Raw genomic sequence first — 20,383 nt, 5'->3', positions numbered from 1 at the left:
TAACATTAAGTGAAATAAAGCAGGACAAAATTGCATATATAATTTGATTCCAAGAATATAAAAGATTTTCATAGAAGAAAGATGTGTACACCAAAATGGTAATAATGCCATTCTTTAGGTGGTACAATTACGAGAAATTTTTTTATTTTAGTTTTCTATACTTTAATTACAATAGACATGTATTGTCTTTTAAAAAGCATTCAAATGTCAAAAAACTAACACATGTATGTAAAAAATTCAAATAATACAGAAATGTGTAAAATTTTAAAAATCTACCCTCATCCTTCCATACTCTTTAACAGTAACCAGTACTACTTTGAAAATTTCCTGAATTATCCTATTTTCTAGGCACATACAATTATGTGTGCATAATACATATGTGTGTGCTGTGTGTGTGCTAAGTTACTTCAGTTGTGTCCAACTCTCTGTGACCTTATTGACTGTAGGCTGCCAAGGTCCTCTGTCAAAGGATTCTCCTGGCAAGAATACTGGAGTGGGTTGCCATTTCCTGCTCCAGGGGATCTTTCCAACCCAGGGATCGAACCCATGTCTCTTATGTCTTCTGCATTGGCAGGTGGGCTCTTTACCACTAGCACCACATGGGAAACCCCAATATATACATACATACATGTAAATATATTACTTATATATATGTCACCTTTATAACGGAGAAGGCAATGGCACCCCACTCCAGTACTTTTGCTGGAAAATCCCATGGACGGAGGAGCCTGTTAGGCTGCAGTCCATAGGGTCGCTAGAGTCGGGCACGACTGAGCGACTTCACTTTCACTTTTCACTTTGATGCTTTGGAGAAGGAAATGGCAACCCACTCCAGTGTTCCTGCCTGGAGAATCCCAGGGACGGGGAAGCCTAGTGGGCTGCCGTCTATGGGGTCGCACAGAGTCGGACATGACTGAAGCGACTTAGCAGCAGTAGCACCTTTATAATGAGGAAAACAACTAGAAAAAAATTAAAATTCAGTCCTTGAGGGTGGAAACTATATCTAACTCATTTCTGTATCACCCCAAATCCTGTTATTGACAATATGCTTGGTAAGTGTTTACATTGAGTTTGTTACCTGCCCGTATTATCAATCACAATTGATTCAAGGAAAATAAATTTCACCTGAGTTCATCTCTACAGCTGACTATTTATTTAGATAAGTAATAAAAACTCAATGTTACATGCTTCTAAATGACTCCTTTCCCCAAAATGAGTACAGAGAAACATATTAGTGTCTACATGTGCTATGTACAAGCACAACAGAGAGAAAAAGAAATAATATTCAGCTTCAACTCAATGACTACATAACACAATTTCCCAGAAGATGCCCCCTTAAGTTCTTAAAGCCTGTGGGTACAATTACATCCCTCTTTTAACTAGACGTTTTGAAGAAATAATTTGCTTTACAGCATTTGGCAAAGGAATATGCTGCCTGATTGCTCATGCATTCCTGATAACTACTGAATTCACACAAGCCTCCAGCAGAAATTGGGAAGCAAAACCTCACCAGTTCAGTTCTGGACCTGACCTGATCTTCTTACCATCTACTTCTGAGAGTCACAGAAGTTACAATACCCAGCCCCAAACAATCCAGAGCAACATCAAGAAAACTCACTAACATACATAGGAATCTTATTAGGGTTATTAGAAATCCAAATAAGGAAGAAACTTCAGATACAGATATTCAAGTTGGGAGAAGCCTGAAAGGTCACTTTAGTCCAATTACCACAAAATGTTTGAAGGTCCTTTTCTAAATTGCTACCAATTGATTATTCTGCCTAACCTGGAATATCTCCAGAGAACTCTGTCCCTTCTGAGGTAGTCCATCCCACCTTTGAAATAGCTCTGTTAGACAAACTGCCCAACTGAGTCAAACAGTATCTCCCTGCAGTTCCCAGTTTACCTGCTCCAGTGTTACATCTTAGAGGCACAGTAAAACCTCTGCTTCACACACTAAACCCATAAAGATTGCTATTATATCTTCCCTAAACTTTCCCTTCTGTGGGTTAAGTATCCCTATTCTTTTGCCTGTTTCTCACTGGACATGGGTTTGATTCATCGTATATCCTAGTTAAATTTCACTGAATGAACCTCCGATCATCCCTTGAGTCTTTTCCCTCACAAACTCCTCAACCTCCCCAGCCATTTCAGTAGCTGAAGGTGAGAGAAGTCAAGACATCCTGGCATTATTTATTGTGTTAGACTGTCTTGGGTTGAATGGGGATGAAAGCTCAAGTTTCCAGTTACCTAACCCAGTGGTTCTCAAGTGAGCCATCTGTGTTCCTCCTGTGGGCATCAGAATCACCTGGAGAGCTTGTTAAAACAGAGAGCTGGGCCCTACCCCCAGAGTTTCTGATTCAGTAACTCTGGGATGGGAACTGAGATGAGCGTTTCAAACAAGTTCCTAGACAATGCTAAGTGATTCTCAGATTCAAGCAGGAAGGGATATTCATTCATTAAATCTGGAGACTAAGCCTCTCCTCCACAGTCAATCAGAATATCTGGGAGGAGCTCAGGAATCTGTATACTTAACAAATACCCCAGGTGATTCTGAGGTAGGTAACTGGCTATGAAACAAGCCTCGCTGTCACTCTGCATTTGCAAATGTATCTGCATTTTAGGAAGTTACCATTTCTTCTGCTCTTGGCACTGTATCTTTTGATCTTTACAGTTGCTTAGGTGTGAAACCTCGTTCTGCTGGTGGAATTGCAAACAGGCAACTCAACTCATATACTTAATACCCTTGACTGATTCAATGGACAGACAACATTCTAACAAGAATTACTATCTCCTCTGAATGTTTCATAATACCCTAGGTAAAGGTTGGTATGAGGTACTATATGACACAGGTCTGATACATGCATATTAATAAGTTACCATTACCTTTGCTTTATGAAGGTCAACACCATACATAGACAACTTTTTGGCATTCTCAAGAAATTCCAGGTCAGCCTGAGCTGGAGTCATGGACCTTTGATAGAAGAAATAAAAAAAAAAGCTTTCAGTGTCAATGTTTATAATAATAGCATTTGTATATCACTTTTACTTTACATAAACATATAAATGTATACATACCAATAGATATGTAGATGTATTTCATGTTCCTAAAAATAGAACATTATATATGGAAAAGGACTCATCCCTACCTGTGTCTAAATAATTGAAATATGCCTTAGAAAAAGAGCTCTTGGAGAAATAAAAAGTTACCAAAAAGCTATTAGAAGAAAAGTTTTTTTTTAATCCTACTAAAATTCTTTAAAACTGCCTCATCCACCATTAGTTCTGTTCCTCTCTCTCCTTAGCCCTTTTCTTCAACACACATAAACTCCTCCCACTAATTTATCTTGCCAAGGAGGTGACCAAATTAAATCCTCTGAGGGCATGATACAGTTTACAATATCCTCTTAGCTGCCCTTTTCTCTCCATATCCCTGAATTGAGTTATTATGGAAATTAAACAGGAGGGCAGCTGAAGTTGCTTAACTGGGGATTCTTAATGGGGGCAGGCTTGATGAAAAGAAAATTTCTGGTAACAGATGGTGTCCTGCCCACTGATCTAAACAAAATAAATTGGTTAATAGAAGCATGTAGATAAAAGGGCTGCTCTCTCTGTTATTAAGATGTCTTCATTACAAAGCATATAATGAATCAAATTTGTTTGAAAACAATCAGCCTCATAGTCTAAACACTCACTATGACAGTCTTTCCTTCTTCTTTATAACTTTCTTCTCTTTTGAAAAGAGCTCATGAGCTAGGTTGAGCTTTAAAGAAAAAGATATTACTCTTAGTGCTGCACAATTCAGGACCAATCAAATAGAACTTCATAGTAACAATAATGCAGCCACACCCCCGAAGAAAAACCACCGTAAATGCCTGTTTCCCAAAAGACTGCCTGCCTCAAGCTATGAAAAAGCAGCGGTGACCTATTCATTTAACAAGAGAAAGTCTCTTTCAAAACCATGTGTCTTTATCCTCATTAAAAAGAACAAAGGAGGACTTCCCGGTGGTTCAGTGGTTAAGACACCATGCTTCCAGTGCAGGGGGTGTGAGTTTAATTCCCGGCTGGGGACCTAAGATCCCACATGCTGCCTGGTGCCGCCAAAAAAGAAAAGAAGAACAAAGGGTTCCTTGGAATAACAAACCCCCTCCCCAATTAAAAAAAAAAAAAAAATCTGGAAAGAAACTGCATACTTGTTAATGACTCAGCATCCCTGAATAAAAACTTCTGCAAGCACAAAAATATCACACCTGAATGCTATTAATGACTAAAATTGAACATACAAAAAGAACGGGGAAATAAGCACTTGAACAAGCAATTTTGCATGTTCAACTCATTAAGAACGTCTCAGGAAAGTTTTACAGTTTTTTCTCTCACTTTAATTATACACGTTTCTAGTTAAGGTTACTCCCACTTTCCAGATTTGGGGCATTTTGTTGTTGTTGTTAGTATTATTGATAGCTTGAAGTTTAGAATTTGAAGCTGGAATGGAGCTAGATTATAGAGTCCAACACTTTCATTCTGCTGATAAAGAAATAGGGCTCAAGGGATTACATGATCATGGGCAAGTTATAAGTCTTAGTTTAAGGCAGCAGGCTTTAGCCAGGACCCAAGTCACATCATTAGAGCTGGCTCCTGCACTTAAGAGTATGACATCAATCTCCTATAAAGTAAGAACTGTAATAATACCTACTTCCTGAGACTAGTATCAGAAATGATTTTTTTTTAATCTTTGGATGTAGCTGGAGCGTGTGTGTGTACTTATTTACATCTCTATCTATCTATCCATCCATCTATGCATCAGAAACAGTTTTTGCTGAAACCTGCAGTTTTAACACAATACCATAGGAGTCATTTTAGTTTCCTTCTCACTGTAATTTCTACCTCCCTTTACTGACAGTCAGAAACTTGACTCCCATTATCCTTACTACACTAATTTGATCAACCCCGCCCTGCTCCCCCATACAGAACCAATCTCTACCTCCTGCCACTGACTCCTCCCCGACATGGATGCCCTCTTCACTGGCTTAGACTCTGAATTCCCCATGCTAGGCTGCTTCCCACACGTGTCCTCACTCAGATTCTGACCCCTGGGGTTAGGCTACCCCTTCCTTAGACATCTTCACCCTGCTCAGGATTCAACACCGGTATCAGGTACCACTCCATACGGATGTCCTCTGCAGGCCTTACCCTTACATGGACGCCCTTCTCACTCTCTTCTGCGTCTGATAACCACAACCACGTGCCCACCCATGACTCCCTTTTCATCCTATTTGAGCTCTGACTTCTCCTGCAAGGCTGGCCCCCCACAACAAACACTCTCCTCACCCTGTTTAGGCCCCAGTATCCCCAACCAGACTGCCTCCCAGCATGGATGACTATCTTGCTCTATCCCACCTAATGGCTGTAGAACACAATTGATTCAGGAAGCTTTTTCTGATTATAAAAATCATACATTCATTGTATAAAATTTGGAAAATATCTTTAAGAGCATAAAAAAAAAAAAACAGAAGAAAGTTTCCCATAATCCCACCAACCACAGATACCTGTGCATGTCAATGCAATCATATTTTACAATTAAACCACAAATTAAACTTAATTATTTTTGACTTAATGTTTTAAAGATTGTGTTTTTTCCTATATTTTCCAAGACTCTTGAAAATAGTAACAAACTAGCTGGAAAGAGATTAGACGGCTCTAAACTATTAGGAGTACTGTTTTGAATTAATTCGGTACCACTTAATAATTTACTATTTGAAATTATTGCAGCTTACAAGAAGTACCTAACCGGAGAGTTTGGCACAGGTTAATTTTCGCTCATTAAAAAGAGAAGTTATAACAAAGTTTCCCTGTATTTATTTTGAGCAAACTGAGTCAGGATACAGAGCCACTCAGTGAGTTCCAGTGTTAAATGACAGCTTTTTTTCCTTTTTTTTTTAAATGGGAAAAGCTGCTTTATTCAGGAAGCCAGCAACCTAGGAAGATGGTGGACTAATGTCCTAAAATCATCTCCAAGTTGCTCGTTAGGAGACAAGGGTTTTTAAGGCATCGTGAGGGAGGGGGTACAGTTTGCATGATCAGCTCGTGTACAATTCTCAGGTTGGTTGGCATAAAGGCAAAGTTTCAAGCATCACCCATCTTCTGGATTTCAACCAATTTGGGGTCCACATGCTTGCAAGTCAACAGTTTTCATCTGGTGGGGGATGTGACAGCCTTTTAATAACATTGTTGCATCTCCAGATTAAAGACTGTGGTTTCAAATAATTACGTAGGGGACAAGTGACAACTTTACATTATCTTCCTAGTCCCCATAAATGTAGGACAATTAATTTTAAGCCTTGATTTGCTAGTGTACGTTTAATGTGAATTATAGCTTCACAGTTTCTGTCTCGGCAAACAAAGAGCCACTACTAAGGATTCCATGTATGTAGACTGTCTTCTCTTTATCTGAGGAATGGGATCAACACATAGTAAATGCTTCTGCCTAAGCAGAAGTCTCTTTGGACTGGTTAAAATGTCACATTGTCAGGACATAATTAAAATTCCCATTTGGCTTTCTGTTTGTGAGGACTGCCAATCTTTCCAAAAAGGAGCAAGTAAATTCCAAGATGACAGACCTCTAAATTTTCTGATCATGGAGATACATCACTGCTCAATTTCTACCCATACACCTCACAGAACATCAACTGGAACATATCCATCCATCTGTCCTCTGAGATCGTTTCACCTATTTGGATTTAAAGTCAGTTCCCAAAAGCAGTTCTCTAAACCCAGACTCACACTCATTACTGGCAAAATGGAATAAGAATTATTATTTTCCTAACAAATATTGGAAATTTTATTATATACTAATCATTGTGCAAAGCACTTTACATGAATTTCTGATTAAATAATCACAAAATTCACAGTATCATCCTTTTGTTTCAGATGGAAAAATGGAAACTTGGAGAGCTTAGGTAACTAGCATGCATGTGTGCTACGGTTGCTGCAGTTGTGTCCAGCTCTTTTCGATCCTGTAGACTCTAGCCCACCAGGCTCCTCTGTCCAGGGGATTCTCCAGGCAAGAGCACTGGGAGTGGGTTGCCATGCCCTCCTCCAGGGGATCTTCCCAACTCAAGGACTGAACCTGGGTCTCCTGCATTTCAGGCAGATTCGTTACCATCTAAACCACCAGGGAAGCCTGGGAAGCCCTTAAGTAACTTACTAAGAATCATAAAGCTAATAAGGAATGGAGACTGAATTCAAAGTAAGACAGGCTGACTCCTGAGCCCAGGCTTTTGCCTTAGTGCCTAGCTCAGTGGTTCTCAAAATGTTGACCTCAGGATCCCTTCCCTCTCAATAATTACTGAGGACTCTAAAGAGCTTTTATTAAATGTGGGTTATTTCTATCAATATTTACTATAAAGGAAGGTAAAACTAATAAAATTTGAAACTACTGATTAAATCTTTAAAGAATAACAATAAAAAACTCATATTTTAACAACTTTTTTAAAAATAACAACATTTTCCCAAACTGTTGTTAAGCAGCGGCATTGTTCTCCATATTTATAAAATTTTTTTAATGTGTGACTTAGAAGACAGCTGGATTCTTCTGTCTAACTACTTCTGAATTCAATCTATTGCAATAGTTGAATTTGGTTGTAGTATATGAAGAAACCTGAGCTCATACAGATATGTAGTTGGAAAATGAAGAATTGATGATTAAAAATCTTCTTTGATACTTACTACACTAAAACTCAACAATGGCAATTTTCTAAGGGGGTTTCCAATGTGAAATCTGAAGACATAATGGTGAACTTCTGTAACCTGTTATATTAAAATCCATTGGCCTATCTTGCCTTTTGAATGGACTTTTTATTGTTATGCATGATTTTGTAACATCATGCATTTCATATCTGAAAAATATTGGCTGACTGAATAATCCAAGTCCTCCAAATGCTGACACATTTCATTGTACAGTATTAAAAGAAGATAATCACATGCATTAAAGTCATCACCAACTCCATCAGAAAAGTCTTTTAAGTAGTTGGAGCCTGTCAAGACCATGATGGCAAATATAAGTTTTACAAAATTCTAATTTTCTCTTAAAAGCTTGAATTTTATCATTAGCAACAAACAGTCAGTTGTTTACCAACCCTTAAAGGACTGGCTCATTTCTTTTTTTTTGAGAAAATGTATGCCAAACAACCAAGTCTGAATAATCATAATCATTAATCATAGTTATTTTTTTTCAAATGAAAAAGGTGTTGCACTAAAAAAAAGTGACGAATTCAGCTGAGAATGTAAAACGATTATACAAGTGTTTTTCCTCAAGATAACTGTTGTACCTCAGTATGCAGCACAAGTGCTTTCTGGGTACTTCCTGTTAAATCACACAGAATATTAAACAGAATGTATTTAAGATTTAAAATAATCAATACTTTTTACTACTTCATCATGAAAATTTTTAAGTGAACAGGCAGATTTTAAAATATTTCACCTTTCAACTGCAAGTTAAAAAATAAAAGTGCACCCTAGTGAAGCATACAATGACCAGTAGTACAGTTTGGTGCCAACTGCCTTGATTTGTGCTCCACCATTTCAACAAAGGGCTTCCCAGGTGGTGCAGCGGTAAAGAATCTACCTGCCAACACAGGAGACACAGGTTCAATCCCTGGTCAGGAATATCCCCTGGAGTAGGAAATGGCAACCCATTCTTGTCTGGAAAATTCCATGGACAGAGGAGCATGGCAGGCTACAGGCCATAGGGTCACAAAGAGTCAGACATGACTGAAGTGACTGAGCACACATGGCTTAATTCAAACAGTGGTTATAAAGACTGAATATGATACTATACATAAAGTGCTTAGCATGGTATCTGGCACATAATAACACACACATAATAATTAGCTGCTTATGATATGATGATGACTATGTTAACAATGCATAAAGGAGAATAAGCATTGCATGAAATTTAGACTGCAAAGTCCTCCCAAACCTGAAATTCCATTATGACAAATATATGTCAAAATCATCAGAGACAGAAGTAAGGCATCAATTATAATCTAATACCACTATTTTCTGCTGTTGTGCTCAACAGCAGCAGTAAAATATTTTCTTTTACCATTTTATTGATTGCTCAAAGATTATACTAATAAAAATTATTTTTAAATTATTAGATAAAAAGAACACTTCCCTACAATCCTGACATCCTAACAAATAATTTTAATTGCTTCTTTCTACCACTTACTTTTGCATACATGTATTTGTGTGCATAATTACATATTTTACATATATATATAAATTTCTAGAATTATAATCAGAATATTAATAAGTTTCTTAAACACATATTTTGCGCTTCCCTGGTGGCTCAGCAGTAAAGAATTCGCCTACAGTACAGAAGACATAGGTTCAGTCCCTAGGTTGAGAAGATCTCCTGGAGAAGGGAATGGCTACCCACTGCAGTATTCTTGCCTGGGAAATCTCACTGACAGAGGAACCTGGTGGGCTATAGTCCATGGGGGTCACAAGAGCTGGATACAATGTAGTGACTAAACTGCCATCACCAAACACATATTTAAGGACAATACAACATCCTTTAAGTTAGAATCATCAACTAGTTGAAAGTGATTCATTAGTGCTCTTAGATATCAAAGTATTGTAATGTATATACCCAAACTTGAAAAACTAACCTTGGCAATTATCTGTAGAAACAGCATGATCTCATTAGAGTGGGGTAATTGTTATAAGACTACTGTTACATAGATGAAAGACTTTAAAGTTCTTATTATGGTTCTCATGACTGAGGGACTGGAACCTACAGCGGGAATAAGGCAACTAGAACTGGGGGACCTTGAGTTAACACTCTTTTATCTGAAGCATCTTAATCCATGCAATCCTATTGGAACCACTCTAAGGAAAATAAGATGGTTCAACAGCTAGATAGACTACTGTATGACCACTCAGGATTTCTCAGCAGTGTGACCTTCTAGGGCATCCTAGCCTAATTCATGCTAACATAATTCAAGGTGCCAACTCAAGGCCAGGATCAGACATTCTCCTTGATATGCCTTAGGCAGCTGGTAAAATTTAGCTCGGAAAAGTCACTCATATAACAATGGGATATATTGTAGGAAGAAACACTTTTTTCTGGGACATTAATATTAGCTAATGTTTATTAAATTTTTACTGTGTGTAAGACGTTGTATTAAGTTTTTACACCTATGACATTTTCTAACCCTATGGATCACCCTATTTCCTCTGAGGTAATGATCTCTATCAGACATATAAGGAATCTGAGGTTCAGAGAGATTAAGTGAATTACCTGAGGTCACAAGGCTAGGACCAAGCAGAACAAAAATTCAACCCAGCTCAGTCTGACTAAAGCTCTTGTTCTTGACCACTGTGTTATATCTCTCACATTACCAATTATTTTCAAGAAAAAAGAAAAAATTAGTGAATTCAAGAAAGAATTTTAAAATATCTTCAGGGGTTTTATGAGGCCTCTTAAGTCTATTCTTGCACAAAGACCCCAAGTTAAGAACCTCTGCTCTAAAGATCTCAAGGTCATCTAATACAGTATAATACATTTAAATCTAAAAAAGAAAAGGTAAAAGGCAATAGTAATAATAGCTTCCATTTATTGAGCACCTGCTATGTGCCAGCCACTGTGCTTAGTGCTTTACATATATTACCTCATTTAGTTTTCATCCAACAGTGCAGCACCATTACTCTGAAAACTTAGGTTCAGAAGGCCTAGAATCCCAAAGAACTGGGAGGGGACTGAGCTCAAGCTGACTCTTTCTCTGTCACCAGTTCCCACTGAGGCGAACACTAAAATCATCCCAGGTCAAGGATTTAAACTTACTGTCAAAGTGAAGACAGCTCAAACTCTGGAAACATACTTACCTGTACGACTTATGCAGTTCCATGACCTTCTCTTCAAGTTCCTTGGTCTGATTTGGGGCCAGTTTAAAATCACTAACATAATCTGCGCCATGGAGTTCTGGGTCATAGTCTCCCAGCTCAGACTGGATAGTGTAAGAACCTAGTAACGCTAAGGTTGCGAAGGAACAGGGCAGACGTCCTGAAACTATGTCCTGCCGAAGCTGAAGACATAGGTAATACCTACAGCCAAAAGAGAAAAGACGTTACTGCGTCAGTGACAGAAACAATAACAAAATATAGAGAGAGAGAAAGGAAGAAAATGGGAAAGACAGGGAGGGAGGGAGGAAGAAAAAGAGCAACTAAGTAAAGATGAGTTAATATTAACAAACTGTTCAATCTAAGCAGAAGGTATATGGTTGTTCATTGTACTGTTTCAGTGTCAGATAGCCCAAACTGGGTTCTTTCAATTTAATCATACCTTCCAGTTTTCCTGTTTGGTAAAAGAGTCTGAATTGGTTAACTCAGTCAGAACAAGGGCTAAGGAGGTCAGGGCCATGATTAATTAGAATCATATCTCGGCTTTGACTATAATAAGATATTGAATAACATATGCATCAGCAATCATTTTTGCTGTCTATGATTAGTCACTACATACATGTTTTTTAAAAGTCAGAGCAATGCCAATCAAATCATTGCTGCGTCGCTTCAGTTGTGTCCGACTCTGTGCGACCCCATGGACTGCAGCCCACCAGGCTTCTCCATCCATGGGATCCTCCAGGCAAGAACACTGGAGTGGGTTGCCATTTCCTTCTCCAATGCATGAAAGTGGAAAGTGAAAGTGAAGTCGCTTAGTCGTGTCTGACTCTTAGGGACCTCATGCACTGCAGCCTACCAGGCTCTTCCGTCCATGGGATTTTCTAGGCAAGAGTACTGGAGTGGGTTGCCATTGCCTTCTCCAATCAAATTATTAAGAGTCTTCAACTCCTCTAAAACATAGGTAGTTAGTACAGAATTTTAGGGATTTGTTATTTGTATATATAATAAACCTTAACAAAGAAAGATGAGTAAGTAGCAACTCTAAGAGAAAGTATTACTTGTGAAACAGAAATAACCAAGATAACTTTTTCAGACAGAGATATGGCATCTCAACTTCAAGAATGTACTAAGAATAACTAGATAACTTTTTTAATGGTATAGACTCTTAACAACCAGACTTTTTAGGAGTCTTAGGTTATTCTCTTATTTGGGAGAGTATATGTGTCTGAAATCAGACAGTTGACAGCAAAATCAGAATTAGAAAGTATTTCTCAACAACAATTTGATTGAACAAACACTGCCAAATACCTACTATGTATATATAAGGCTCTACATAAGATGCTATGAATAGAAATATTTACTGTAGTACTTTTCATTAGATATTGTTCTTCCATTTTCCTTTTTTGCTAATATTTACATAGAATCCAATAAAGGACACTTTCTTAAAAGGAATCAGTTAGCTGTTTTTAAAGAGTACAAGATTTATTTCATAAATTAAGCAGGCCCAAAAATTACTGAGAAAGATCCAATTCATGTATCTAATCCTACAATTTAAAAGAGGAATAGGAAGAAAAAATAAGAACACTGAGACTTTAGTTTTTTTGATCCCTTAAAAAAGAACATCACGAGAGAAGAGTATTTAAAACAAAAAAACAGCAGAGCCCTATTCTGCCACTCTATTTGTGTCCTGTTCTTTGGAGGATGGCATGGTTTATAGAGTCCCTGTCAACAGCATGGCATAATATCCTTGATAAGCAAGGTTAATTCCCTGCCAATTTCCTCCAGGTAAGTCACAGATATTTGAGGTTTTTTGCCTCACTTATTGTAAGCCTGCCTTGAAGTAACTAGAAATTCTTTATCTTAGGTTTAATAATTCATCATTTTTCTTTAATTCTGAATGAAGAACTCCCTGGACCTTATGATAATGAAATTACTTATTACATATTTAACTTAATACATTATTTACCTTGTTATATCTTCTGTTAACTGTGCTGGGTCAGGTGGGTAAAACTTTACATTAAATGTGAAATTCCAGGGGACACCTGTAAAAATAAGTGAAGAATTTTATACTTATGTCCAAGTTTCTGGTTGTTAGAATTACCTAAAAGTATTTTTTTTTTAATCTTTTTTTCCCCTGAGGTCTTCTAATATTGATACTTCTTTGCTCTGTGGATAAAATACTACCCTTATTTAAAAAGAAAAATAAGAAAGTTGTTTAGAGACCATCTAAGAAGTTATCTCATTTTTTATTACCAGACTTAATAGTTTTGCTTATAAAATAATATAAGCAAAATAACATGAAACTATCCTCTAGGTCAACATGTTTGTAGCAATGGTTTTCAAAATGTGATCTATATACCACTCTGGGTCCTTAAAAGCCCTGCAAGTGATTCATGGATGTTTTCTTTTGGTATTGGTATTATTTATTTGTGACATCTCTCAATATTATGTCAAATAAACAAAAAACATTCTTCCCAGTCATATGGGTGAGATTAGGAGATTACTTTAGAAATAGGAAGGAAGAGGCAATATACGTGGCTCTTAGAAACTATAGCTCTAATAAAATATTTTGGGTATGAAAACTACAAGAGTTCAATCCTAAAACTCATACAAGTGTTTTACACTTTTCATATGCAATGAAAATCAGGGATTATGAGTAAAAATTAAGTGGAGAATGCATTTCAGTTTCTCCAGCTATGTGCTACCAGTTCTAGGTTTTTCTAACGTGACTGTTAGTTTCCCAAACGGCAGTGCCTGATCTTAGTAGGATTGGTTATGATGCTGAGAGCTGCATTTAGTTCAGTACTTACTGCATTACCAGGCATTAAGCTGGCTCTCTTATACTTCATTTTATTTATGAAGAAATAGAGGCTTAAGAAAATACATAGCTAATGAATCCAGGGTTCTCTTACTCCAAACCCCATGCTTTTAACCATTGGACTCTATACCCTATAACATACATCCGTTTCAAACATTGTTATGTTTTACATCCATAGTATTTAATCTCCAAATATCATTTTTATTACTATTGGTTGCAATGACAAAATGCAAATTACAACCTGAAGTAGTTTGAATGTCTTAATGAATATGTAGTTTTAAACATCTGAAACATTTAATACAAGAGTCTCTTGGAAATGGTTGAAATTTTCCTTCAAAAATTGAGTTAAAAGGCAAATTCCAGACAGTACAACAAACCTGTCTCAAATCTAGTCACTCTTAATGTCTACTATCAGCTCACTTTCAATGCTTCTTCATATCCCCAAAACTTAAAATGGAACTTGGATTAGAAAAGCAACCACATAATTGTTTCTCATAAAAGGGGCAAATGGATAGGGGGGCAGTATTTACAGTTCAAATACTGTAAAACATTGTCTATTGTTTCATTTTCTGATACGATAAAAACATCAATCTAATCACCGTTAACTCATAATTCCCACATAGGCTTTTTAAAAAGGTGACTTCCATGCTACCTATAAAAAAAAGTATTGGCTAAAGGAAATCAATATGGGAAACAAGATAGCTTAAAAAATGTTCAATAAATGTGAATTCAGCATTTAAGAACTTTAAACATAAATTTAGTTGTTTCATAACATACATAAATGGCAATTTTTTAATAGGGTAGGAAGACTAACATTAAGGAAAGCAAATAAGCAACAGTTTACAAAGTGTGATTTTTTCCCCCCTCTTTGAGCTAACTGATATAAAAAGCTTGATATCACCCACAGTTGGTAGGGAAAATAAGTACTTTCTTCCATTGCTGACGTGAATATAAAATGGTAGGACACTGCAGAGAACAACTGACATCTATCAAAATGTAAAATGTATATGCCCTTTCACCCAGCAGTTCCACTTCCATAAATGTATCTAAACACACACTTAAAAGTGGTCACGTGATACACGTGCAAGACATTGTAACAGGGTCTGGAAACAACCTAAATGTACTTATTTAGCAAGCAAAGGTTACATCACCGTGACATGCTGTGGAGTGAAAAAAAAATCAAGGCAAAGAACAGTACACATAGAAAGCAACTGCAAAAGGTGGGGGTAGAAAAAACTACATATTACAGGAATGATTATCTAGGCAAAGATTTTCCCTATGAGGATACACAGTAAACCGGGTACAGTAGCTACAAAACTAGAAAGGGGAACTCCTGGGGAGAGAAACTGAGAGGTGAGGGCAAAGTGGGAAGAGAGAGACCCATTTTCACTATATACTCTTTTATACCACTTGAACACACTTTGTGTGTGTGTGCGTGCACACACATTTTCTAAAGGGTAATCTTTGTCTCCCACTATAAAGGAAATTCCTGAAGGTAAGATTTTTTTTTTTCTGTTTTATATATGGTATATACCCCGAGCACCTGTAACAGTGCTTGGCATATCACAGATGCTCAAGAAATATTTGTTGAGTGAACAAATGACATAAAGTAATGATCTCACAGCTTTGTTGTGAAGGTCACATGAGAAGGCTGCTGCCGTTGGTGCGTCACTAAGTTGTCTCTGACTCTTTGTGACCCCCAAGGACTGTAGCTCGCCAGGTTCCTCTGTCCTCCACTATCTTCTGCAGTTTGCTCAAATTCATGCCCATAAAGTCAGTGATGCTATCTAACCATCTCATCCTCTGTCACCCTCTTCTCCTTTTGCCTTCAATTTTTCCCAGAAACAGGATGTTTTCCAATGAGTCAGTTGTTCACATCAGGTGGCCAAAGTATTAGAGCTTCACCAGGACCAATTTCCTTTAGGATTGACTGGTTGGATCTCCTTGCAGTCCAAGGGACTCTCAAGAGTCTTCTCCAGCACCACAAGTTGAAAGCATCAATTCTTTGGCACTCAGCTTTCCTTATGGTCCAGCTCTCACATCTGTACATGACTACTGGAAAAACCATCGCTTTGACTATAAAGACCTTTGTTGGCAAAGTGATGTGTCTGCTTTTTAATATGCTGTCTAGGTTTGTTAAGCCTTTTCTTCCAAGAAGCAAGTGTCTTTTAATTACGTGGGTGCAGTGACCATCCCCAGTGATTCTGGAGCCCAAGAAAAGAAAATCTACTGCTGCTTCCACTTTTTCTCCTCTATTTGCCATGAAGTAATGGGACTGGATGCTATGATCTTAGTTTTCTGATTGTTGAGTTTCAAGCCAGCCTTTTCACTCTCTTATTTCATCCTCATCAAGAGGCTCTTTAGCTTCTCTTCACTTTCTACCATCAGAATGGTGTCATCTGCATATCTGAGGTTATTGGTATTTCTCCTGGCAATCTTGATTCCAGCTTGTGATTCATCCAGCCTGGCATTTCACATGATATACTCTGCATATAAGTTAAATAAGCAGGGTGACAGTATACAGCCTTGTTGTACTCATTTCCCAATTTTGAACTAGAAAAAAATGGAGACTGGAAAAGCTCTAATATTTTTTAACACTAAAATTTCTGCCTTCTACCTCAGCAAAACTTTAATGATGTTCCTGACAAAAGTGTGTAACCTGAAGATTCATATACTATGAGGAAACATCAGACAAACTCAAAGTGACCACTCACAAAATAACTAGCATGGACTCTGCAAAACTATCAATGTTATGAAATATTTTAAAGACTAAGGAATTGTTTCAGATTAAAGAAAACTAGAGCAATGTGACAACTGAATGCAAAGCATCACCTTGCATTTTCGCTATAAAGAATATTATTGACACAAGTAACAAACAAGGTCCATAATTTATAGTATTGTTTCAATGCTAACTTCCAGCTTTTAGTAATTGTATAATGGCTATGAGAGAAAAATCCTAGCTTTTAGGATATGCAAACTGAAGTTTTTAGGGGTAGAAAGCTATTGCAACAGCAATTCACTCTTTTTTCTTTTTAACTGAGGTGGAATTCACATAATATTAACCATTTTAAAGTATACAATTTAGTACATTTAATGATACAATTCACTGGCATTTAGTATATTCACAATGTTGTATAACCATCACCTCTATCTATTTCAAAACGTTTTCATCACCCACAAAGGAGACTCTGTAGCCATTAAGCAATCGCTACTCCCTTGCCACCCTCCTCCTAGCCCCTGGAAACCTCTAGTCTGCTTTCTGTCTCTATGGATCTATACTTCATATGAATGGAATCAAACAATATGTGGCCTTTTACATCTGGCTTCTCTCATTTAGCATCATGTTTGAAGCTTATCTATGCTGCAGTATGTATCAGTGTTCCATTCCTTTTTGAGAATAAACAATATTCCATGGTATACATGGAATATATATAACATATTTTTTATCCATCATTCATTGGTGGACATTTGGGTTATTTTCTCCTTTTTGCTATTGTGAATAGTGCTGCTATGATGCAACTTACTCTTAACTGGTTCAGAAAAAAGGTCATGTGTGTATAAGAGAAAAAAAGATTAAATGAATGTAGTAAAATACCAACATCTGAGGAATCGAATGTATTCCTGAAGGGTATCCAGGAGTTCTTTGTACCACTCTTTCAACTTTTAAGTCTGAAATTATAGCCAAACATTTTAAAAATTTCTGCCTTCTAAGTACACAGGAAAACAGGAACTATCTCATACACTATTGGTAGAGATGTAAGCTAGTACAATCAATTTAAAGGAAAGCAATTTGGCTATATCTGATAAAACTGAAAACAAACATACTCTATAATCTAGCAATTCCACCTTAAGGTATATAGGTTAAATCAGGGCTGTTTTAAACTGTGAACTCATGATCCATTGTGAAATCAGTTTAATGAGTCAAAATAAGCATTTTAAAAAACGAAAGAGTATAAAGGAAAAAAATTCAGAAGAGGAATTCCCTGGTGGTCCAGTGGTTAGAACTTGGTGCTTCCATTGCCAGGCCCCAGGTCCAATCCCTAGGTGGGGAACTAAGACCCTGCAAGCCACGTGGCACAGCCAGAGAAGAAAAAAGTCAGAGGATATCACTTATAGTGAAGAATAAGAACTGTTTTTTGAAATTTTCTTTTCAACTGAGATGAATTTCAATATCATGTTCATAAGAAAAGCTAGCCACTATGATTGCTATATAATTTAATTTATATACATAAGAAACGCAGGTTCAATCCCTGAACCAGGAAGATCCCCTGGAGGAGGGCATGGCAATTCAATCCAGTATTCTTGCCTGGAGAATCCCACGGACAGAGGAGCCTGGCAGCCTCCTGTCCATGGGATCGCAAAGAGTCTGACATGACTGAGCTACTTGAGCACACAGCACATGATGTTCAAAAAGATAAAACATAAATTTTTAAATTTCAATATGTATTGTAGGAAACATTGAAACATCAGGTACTAAAAAAACATTTTAAAAATACAATGGAATCATTAACACAAAATTCAGGACCTCTGCAGGGAAGGAGAAGGGGGTGCATTTAGAAAGAGCAAACTCTGGGCTACAGAATTTCTTAAACGTAATTTGTGTTCTTTTATATATCACTATTTTTCAGCGGTATAAGGATTTCTTGCTTTTGCTCTGTGCTATGTCAGAAAGAGATGGAAGTAGCTAGCCCAACTCAGCAGGTAAGAGCACTCTCATTCACAACCAAGGAAGTTAAAGAAAGCTAAAATCTAAGCTGGGAGAAGGGAGAGAGACTGATTGACCTTAGAAGAAAGTTCAAATGGAAAAAATTAGGTTGGAGGGAAATTTCAAAAACACAGCCAAAGCAATACTGTCTATTGTATATGGGTATGTATATATGAATGAAAAATATAACATGGACTGAATCACCCCAAATTCATTAACATACATTTCCATGAACAGATTTTGCAGAGGAAAACAAAAGAGATAAACCTTACCTGTACTGTTCTATTTTAAATGTAAAATATTAACCCATGTTAATTCTGGGGGATGGGTACATGGGTATATGGTACATTAACTTAATACTTCTCTATATATTTTTTGAAATACAGAAAAAAATCTTGCTGGTGAATGTCTATTACAAATTTAGATATTCATACTTTTTTATTCTACTTCTAGGAATTTACTACAGATACATCTAGGTGAATGAGTGCCAAGTGCTAAGTTGCTTCAGTCATGTCCAACTCTTTGTGACTGAATGGACTGTAGCCCATAAGGCTCCTCTGTCCATGGGATTCTCCAGGCAAGAATACTGGTGTGGGTCGCCATGCCCTCCTCCAAGGGCTCTTCCTGACCCAGGGATCAAACCCGCATCTCCCATGGCTCCTGCACTGCAGGCAGATTCTTTACCACTGAGCCACTGGCCAAGTCCCCACATCTAGATGCACATATACATATATATGTTGCACATACACACACACTATACATATATATATATATGTACATGGAACAACAGACTGGTTCCAAATAGGAAAAGGAGTACGTCAAGGCTGTATATTGTCACCCTGCTTATTTAACTTATATGCAGAGTACATCATGAGAAATGCTGGGCTGGAAGAAGCACAAGCTGGAATCAAGATTGCCGGGAGAAATATCAATCACCTCAGATATGCAGATGACTCCACCCTTATGGCAGAAAGTGAAGAGGAACTAAAAAGCCTCTTGATGAAAGTGAAAGAGGAGAGTGAAAAAGTTGGCTTAATGCTCAACATTCAGAAAACTAACATCATGGCATCTGGTCCCATCATCACTTCATGGGAAATAGATGGGGAAACAGTGTCAGACTTTATTTTTGGGGGCTCCAAAATCACTGCAGATGGTGACTGCAGCCATGAAATTAAAAGACACTTAGTCCTTGGAAGGAAAGTTATGACCAACCTAGATAGCATATTCAAAAGCAGAGACATTACTTTGCCAACAAAGGTCCGTCTAGTCAAGGCTATGGTTTTTCCACTGATCATGTATGGATGTGAGAGTTGGACTGTGAAGAAAGCTGAGCACTGAAAAATTGATGCTTTTGAACTGTGGTGTTGGAGAAGACTTTTTTTTTTTTTTTTTCTGGGTGACTTAACAACAAAAGTTTATTTTCTCACAATTCTGGAGGCTGAGAAGTCCAGGATCAAGGTTCTGACTGACTCCGTTTCTGGTGAGATCTCTCTTCCTGACATGCAGACAGTGCCTGCTCACTGTGCCCTCACGTGGTGGTGAGAAAGAGAAAGATGCCTCTCTGATGTTTCTTCTTGCTGCTGCTAAGTCGCTTCGGTCGTGTCTGACTCTGTGCGACCCCAGAGACGGCAGCCCACCAGGCTCCCCCGTCCCTGGGATTCTCCAGGCTAGAACACTGGAGTGGGTTGCCATTTCCTTGGAGAAGACTCTTGAGAGCCCATCCTAAAGGAGATCAGTCCTGGGTGTTCCTTGGAAGGACTGATGTTGAAGCTGAAACTCCAGTACTTTGGCCACCTGATGCGAAGAGTTGACTCACTGGAAAAGACTCTGATGCTGGGAAGGATTGGGGGCAGAAGGAGAAGGGGACGACAGAGGATGAGATGGCTGGATGGCATCACTGACTCGATGGACCTGAGTTTGAGTGAACTCTGGGAGTTGGTGATGGACAGGGAGGCCTG

The 20,383-nt window shown here is 37.8% G+C and overlaps 1 protein-coding gene across 43 annotated transcripts in view; it reads right to left on the bottom strand.

The window, feature by feature from the left end:
• The window catches only part of EPB41 (erythrocyte membrane protein band 4.1), a 181,547-nt gene that overhangs the window by 68,118 nt on the left and 93,046 nt on the right, over positions 1-20,383 (bottom strand). For 42 of the 43 annotated variants that reach the window (XM_086332303.1, XM_086332292.1, XM_086332129.1 and 39 more), the window contains 3 exons: positions 12,869-12,944; positions 10,888-11,106; positions 2,887-2,974 (listed from right to left, as the gene is read on the bottom strand). In XM_086332303.1, coding sequence (XP_086188429.1) covers positions 2,887-2,974; positions 10,888-11,106; positions 12,869-12,944 — 383 coding nt within the window. Of the gene's footprint in view, positions 1-2,886; positions 2,975-3,078; positions 3,133-10,887; positions 11,107-12,868; positions 12,945-20,383 lie in introns of those variants that run through there. The other variant, XM_086332459.1, reaches the window with a different exon arrangement.

The sequence above is a fragment of the Bos grunniens genome, chromosome 2, assembly GCF_055505025.1.
Source record: "Bos grunniens cultivar Pamir isolate PY7600 chromosome 2, Bosgru_T2T1.0, whole genome shotgun sequence".
Classification (NCBI taxonomy): Eukaryota; Metazoa; Chordata; class Mammalia; order Artiodactyla; family Bovidae; genus Bos; species Bos grunniens.
This window is presented reverse-complemented; position numbering and strand designations above follow the sequence as displayed.